Genomic DNA, 5,690 nt, shown 5'->3' on the forward strand with positions numbered 1-5,690 from the left:
GCAGAGGGTCTGGAGGGCTGTTGGGGGGAGCAGAGGCCTGCGCCCCACAGCGACCTCCAGCCATCCCCGTGCGCAGTGCCATGCCGAGGGGCTGGGAGACCCCCCCTCGCCTGTCCCACGGGCATCCCACCCCAACGACGCCTGGGGCCGGGTGTTTCGGGGTCCAGCCCTGCACGGGGGTGTTACAAGCCGGGACCCCCATCCCGCAGCCCCAAATTGCCCCCCTCAGCATCCTTCTCGCGCCGTCCCCAGCCAGGTCCCCGCTCACCCACCCCGCTCCTGTCCCCAGGTGCCCTCGACGACTTCGAGAAGGCCAGGCCTGCCGCCCCACCGCCACCCGCCGCCGGGGATGCCGGCAGCTCCGAAAAGTCTCCCAGCGACGCAGCCAAGGTGCGCCGCTGCCAGACCGCGGCCTCCCTCCTCCGCCGCCAGCTTGCCGGGGCTGGAGGAGCTGGGGAAGCGGGAAATAGCCCCGCCGTGGGGCTGTTTTCACCGGGGGCCAGCATTTGCCCTCTGCGATGCTTGAAAGCAGCATCTCCTGGGGTTGCTCCATCGCTGCCGGCTGCAGCCCTTCCCGGCTTCCAGAGCAGGGCACGGCTCTGACTGTGCCTGTTTCCCCCAGGAATCGCTCTTCGCCTCCCAGGAGAAGTTTTTCCAGGACTTGTTTGACAGCGAACTGGCCTCGCAGGCCACAGCGGAGTTCGAAAAAGCCATGAAGGAGCTGGCCGAGGAGGAGCCGCACTTGGTGGAGCAGTTCCAGAAGCTGTCGGAGGCAGCGGGCAGAGTCGGTGAGTGGCGCTGAGCCCCTGTGCGTGTGCAGGGAGTCGGTGCTGGGCCATGGGCAGCCCACAGCTGCCACTGAGCACCTGGTTCTCCTCCGCTGGGGAGAGACTTTTTGCGGATAACTCTTATCCCGCCTGGGTCCTGGGAGCCCCTCGGCTTCCAGCAATCCTGGCCGAAGCCGACTTTGCCAAGGGAGCTTCCCTCAGGATTTGGCCTCACTGGCTTTCTTCTCCAACTGTCCTCTTGGTCCCTATGAAAGAGGAGATTCCACCTTAACCCAGCTGTGGAGTATCCCCTTGGAGGCTGCTCGTCCTAAATCCCCGTCATGGAGAGAAGGTCTGTGTGACTTGGATTCCTCAGGAGAAGTTTGGGCTCGATCAAAATGTCGTGATTAGCACCGGGGCTATATGGAGAAGTGGATTTGAAAGCAAGATCCTTCCTCCGCCTTTCCCTAGCAGCACTCTCAGCTGTGCTGGAAGACCGGTAACAAGTTGTGTGTCACTGGGATGTCTGACTGCAATTAGAAGCACCATGGAGCTGCTCGGGGCTTAATTATGCTCCCTTAATTAGGTTGGGTTTACTCCAGGAGAGTGTTGAAAAACACTTGCAGGTCTGCGCTTGCAGGGCGGACGCGCTTGGACCTGTGCGGCTGCCAGAGTTGTTCGTGGGCTCCGTGGGTAGGAGACGGATGTCGGCATCCCCCGAAGGCATGGCAGCATGTCCGTGTCCCTCGCCGAGAGCATCTCCCCGTTCCCGGGATGTGGCAGGCTGGATGCAGTCAGCCTCTTAGGTGGATTTAAAACAAGCAGCAAACCCACTCGGTGCAGTTACCCTCCCTGTTTACYGGCTTGGGCAGATTAGTCGGTTATGCCACTACAAGGCTTGTTTCAACCTGGTGAACTCTTCAGGTAGCRCAAGACCGGTTTAAAAATAAATCCTGCCTTGCCAGGTTTATGCCGACACCCAGATCGGCCCCGGCAGCTGTTCCCAGGGCTGAGGTCTCTGCTTACAGGCAGCTCCGGTGCCGGCTGGGCCAGGGATCTGGGACCAAGGGCAAAGGCAGAGCAACGCGCGCTGCCCGAGGCTAAGATTTCCTCGCTCTGTGTGCCAGGGTTCGGTGTGCCGGGCTCTGGAATGTCGGCTATGTGCCGTGGGAGCAGCTGGGTCACCCTGCCCTGCCGTCCTGCGCTGCACCGTGTGCTAAAGGGCAGAGGATCCTTCCGGGCCCCCTGGGACTGTTGATYAATTGCTGTTGTCGCCGGCTGTGCAGGGCAGCGGTTTGTTTGGTAACAGACGGGACAAAGTGTGTCTTCGCAGGAGGGGACGCATGGATGTGGCTCTCAGAGGGTATCAGCAACGAGCGTTTCTTCATCATGGATTGCACAGAGCTCGCAGAGGCCTTTCCACACACCTGGGCAGGGAAGAAGGTCTTAATTTAACTCTGGGCAAGTCAGTGCCTCGGTTTCCCCAGGAGTCCTGCCATGACTGAACCTGCGGCTTGGTTTTCCTTCTCTGGCCATCAGACAGCGTGGGATGAAGTCACCCCWGGGTGCTGCTGAGCTGTTTGGTTCAGAAGTGGGGTCTTGGGGCCCTGGGACTGGTCCCAAGGATGGAAGCGTGCCCAAAACTGCATCCTGCTGTCCCACAAGATGAGGACAAGGGAGTAATGGGAAAGGAGGTGGCTTTAGCTGAAATGCAGAGGGCATGTCAACCAGCTGCAGGAAGGTCCCAGAGACACATGTCACCGTAGTGCAACGTGCAGCTACATCAGGGCAGGATGAGACCCTGCCAAGTCCAGGACACACTGCTGAGCTCTTACCACCATGCTGGGCGTTTGCAGCCCCTCTCTCTGGTGTGCCCCCGTTGTCCTGGGTTCGAGCATGCCAGGGACACGCAGTGTGCCAGGCACTGCTGGCAGTCACGAGACACACTCAGACACTTTGCTGGGCCCGGAACTCTTGGCCATCCAAGCTGGAGCCTCAGGCTGGGTTCAGCGTGGCCCTCAGGGCTTTGCCAGTCACCCGCTGTCCCCCCAGAGAGCATCTCTTCTCAGCCCAAGCCGTGGTTCGCTCCCGACCTGGCCCCAGCTGGAGGGCACCTTCATCGAAGAGTGACTTTGGAGTCTCAGACTGCTCCGACAAACGCTATCAAGTCCCAGGCTGGAGGGAGTGAAACCCAACACTCCTGTGGTCCCCCTGCCCTGAGCCGTGCCCGGGGAAAGCCTGGCACAGGGTGCTGGCCCGGACTGTGTTCCCACGGCAGGGGACTGGCGGGTCCCATTGCACACGCTAGTACAAACTGCGCCATCGCTGGAGCTGGATCCTCTGTTTTATAACATGAGAGCAAGTCTGGGACCCCCACCGTCCCCAGGCTGCCCATCTGCCTGGGGGGAGTTTTGGCAGTCACCCCTGCGTGAGCTGGTCCCRGCAGTGGCAGAACCAGAGATTCGGGGCGGGGATCAGCTGTGTKTTGTATCAATGGGCGTCTACCTCACACTCAAGAGAAGTCCCTTTTCCAGGCTGGCACTTCCCTCCYGTGTGTCAGGGGCTCCTGGGGGCCTCCGCTGATGTTGGAGGTCTTTGTGGCAGGGCAGGAAGGAGATGTGGTCTGAGGGCTTTTTAGATGGTATCCCAGTCCCGTGGGCCTCTGAGACTGGGCAAGCTGGGCTTTCCTTCCAGATTGGGGCCTGCAAGACGAGACCCCGATTGTCCCCTTGGGGGGGGTAGAAGCCGAGTCTGGCTAGGGAGGACCCCATGGAACCCCGAGCAACCCCCTGACCCAGCGTCTCTCCGGCCTCGCAGGGAGCGACACGGCGTCCCAACAGGAATTCACATCCTGCCTCAAGGAGACGCTCAGTGGCTTGGCCAAGAACGCCAACGACCTGCAGGTAAACATGGAGACGGGAGCAGGGTCCCCCGGCTGCCCTGCCCCGCAAGCCTGGAGGATGCAGCCCCAGGTGTCCCTTTGCACGCGAGCCAGGGGCTGCACAGTGCTCTGCGGGGCGCTGGCTGTCCCCAGGGTCCCCGCAGCCTGTGGGACCGACGCTGTCTTTGCAGAACTCCACTGTGTCGGAGGAAGAGCTGGCCAAAGCCATAGAGGGGCTGGGCCTGGAGGAGGGTGATGGCGAGGGCAACATCCTGCCCATCATGCAGAACATCATGCAAAACCTGCTGTCCAAAGAAGTGCTCTACCCCTCTCTCAAGGAGATCACGGAGAAGGTGAGGGGCTGGGACTGGGGCTAGCACGGTCTCCCCTGCCCCACGCCTCACCCTCTCCTCTGCCYGCAGTACCCCGAGTGGCTGCGGCTCCACCGCGGCTCTTTGCCTGAGGAGCAGTACGAGAAATACCGGGAGCAGCACAAYATCATGGGCAAAATCTGCCAGCAGTTTGAGGCCGAGCGGCCGACAGACGGYGACGCCGAGCAGAAAGCGCGCTTTGAGATGGTCTTGGATCTCATGCAACAGGTGAGCCAGCCCATTCCTTGGCCGCCTGAGGGTCCTCGCTGCTCTTCGCAAGGTCTTGCTCTCTCCCCTAACCTGCTCCTGTCTCTTCCAGCTGCAGGACCTGGGGCATCCTCCCAAGGAGCTGGCTGGGGAGTCGGTGAGTGTCTAACCAAGGTTGCTCCTGCGGACCCGGCCGAGCTCAGAGGTCCCTTGATCCGAGAGGTCCTCACCAGCTGTCTGCAGGACCTGTGGGAGAGGCTGATCCGAGTCGTCCCTCACGGGGACGGAGGGAGACAGCGTGTCCCTGGGAGRGTTTGGCCAAGCTCTGAGCTCCAGCCCACGCTCCCCTGGGTGGTAGTAGCGCCCCAGGCAGCGGGTGCTGCCTCTCCAGACAGGGTGGCACCAGGGTGGCAGGGCTGACTGTGCAGCTTTGAGGCTCTACCCATCGCTCGCGTGGTTAAACAGCTCCGAAAGGGATAGATGAAGCGTGAGTCATCCTGGAAGGGCCTCAGCCTCCCGTCCCCCCGCCCGCTGTTCCTTTCCCACTCGTCACCGGCTCTCCATGTTGGAGACGGCCCAGGGTCTCCTCCAAGAGCCGGGGCTGGGCACCAGAAGCCCGCAGTGCCCCGCGGGGAAGGCGGTGCACCCGGGTGGCCCCGAAAGCGAGAGCTAGCGAGAGTTAGCGAGAGCTGAGGCATGGTGACATTTAGGGACGCCTGGCTCTTGCCCAGAGCCTGCTCTGCCAGCCCCGCGTGGCCTGCGGGGAGGAGAGGCCCTTAACYGTTTGTGTGACCGGCTGGTTTGGATCCCGGGCTGGTGTGGGGACGAGCCATCGCGGTGGCTCCCGGGTCTCTGGGGGTAGCAGGGGCAGCCCGCGTCCCCTCCGGCTGCGGCGTTTGTCCTGGCCGTGGGGCCCCTTCGCCGGGCGCTGACCCTCGCCTCTCTCTCGCCCTGCAGCCCCCCGGCCTCAACCTCGACCTGGAGGGCCTGAACCTGCCGGACGCGGCCAGCGCGGGGGGCGAGCAGTGCCGCCTCATGTGACGCCGACCCCCCCCCCCGCAATGCCGCGGTGTCTCGGACAGCCCGGAGTTCGTTAACACGTAATTAACCCCCCAGCTAGGGCGCTTAACACGGAGACCGCCAGGCCGGCGGAAGAGCAGCGGCTGGCGGCGCAGACGGAAGCGGGGCCCCCCGCCGCCCTCTTGGGTCGATAACTGACATCCCGGGGTTGAGGTCCTGGAGCCGCCGGCCGGCGGCGGAGGCGGCGGCCGCGCGCCCGGCGCACATGTGGCCGCAGGGCCGGCGTCGCTGGCAGGTCCTGACCGTGGCCGCCTGCCGGCGGGTGGGTTTTTGGGGTGCTGTCAGGGGAGCCCCCCCCACCCCGGCCCCTGTCTCTTTGCCTCTCCCCGCCTGCGCGCACTGATTTGCCTCGACTTGCCCCAATAAAGGTGTTGGCCACGAGCG

The 5,690-nt window shown here is 63.2% G+C and overlaps 1 protein-coding gene across 1 annotated transcript; it reads left to right on the forward strand.

The window, feature by feature from the left end:
• Window positions 1-289: 289 nt before the first annotated feature.
• PEX19 (peroxisomal biogenesis factor 19) lies at window positions 290-5,687 on the forward strand (the record flags this gene model as incomplete). Its single annotated transcript, XM_026059059.1, has 7 exons — window positions 290-390; window positions 623-788; window positions 3,585-3,670; window positions 3,840-4,001; window positions 4,071-4,247; window positions 4,339-4,383; window positions 5,184-5,687. Coding segments are annotated over 7 exons (821 nt in total), but the record flags the coding sequence as incomplete, so codon positions are not given.
• Between the last annotated feature and the right edge of the window lie 3 nt (window positions 5,688-5,690).

Source organism: Apteryx rowi, unplaced genomic scaffold, assembly GCF_003343035.1.
Source record: "Apteryx rowi isolate R43461 unplaced genomic scaffold, aptRow1 scaffold_1514, whole genome shotgun sequence".
Lineage (NCBI taxonomy): Eukaryota > Metazoa > Chordata > Aves > Apterygiformes > Apterygidae > Apteryx > Apteryx rowi.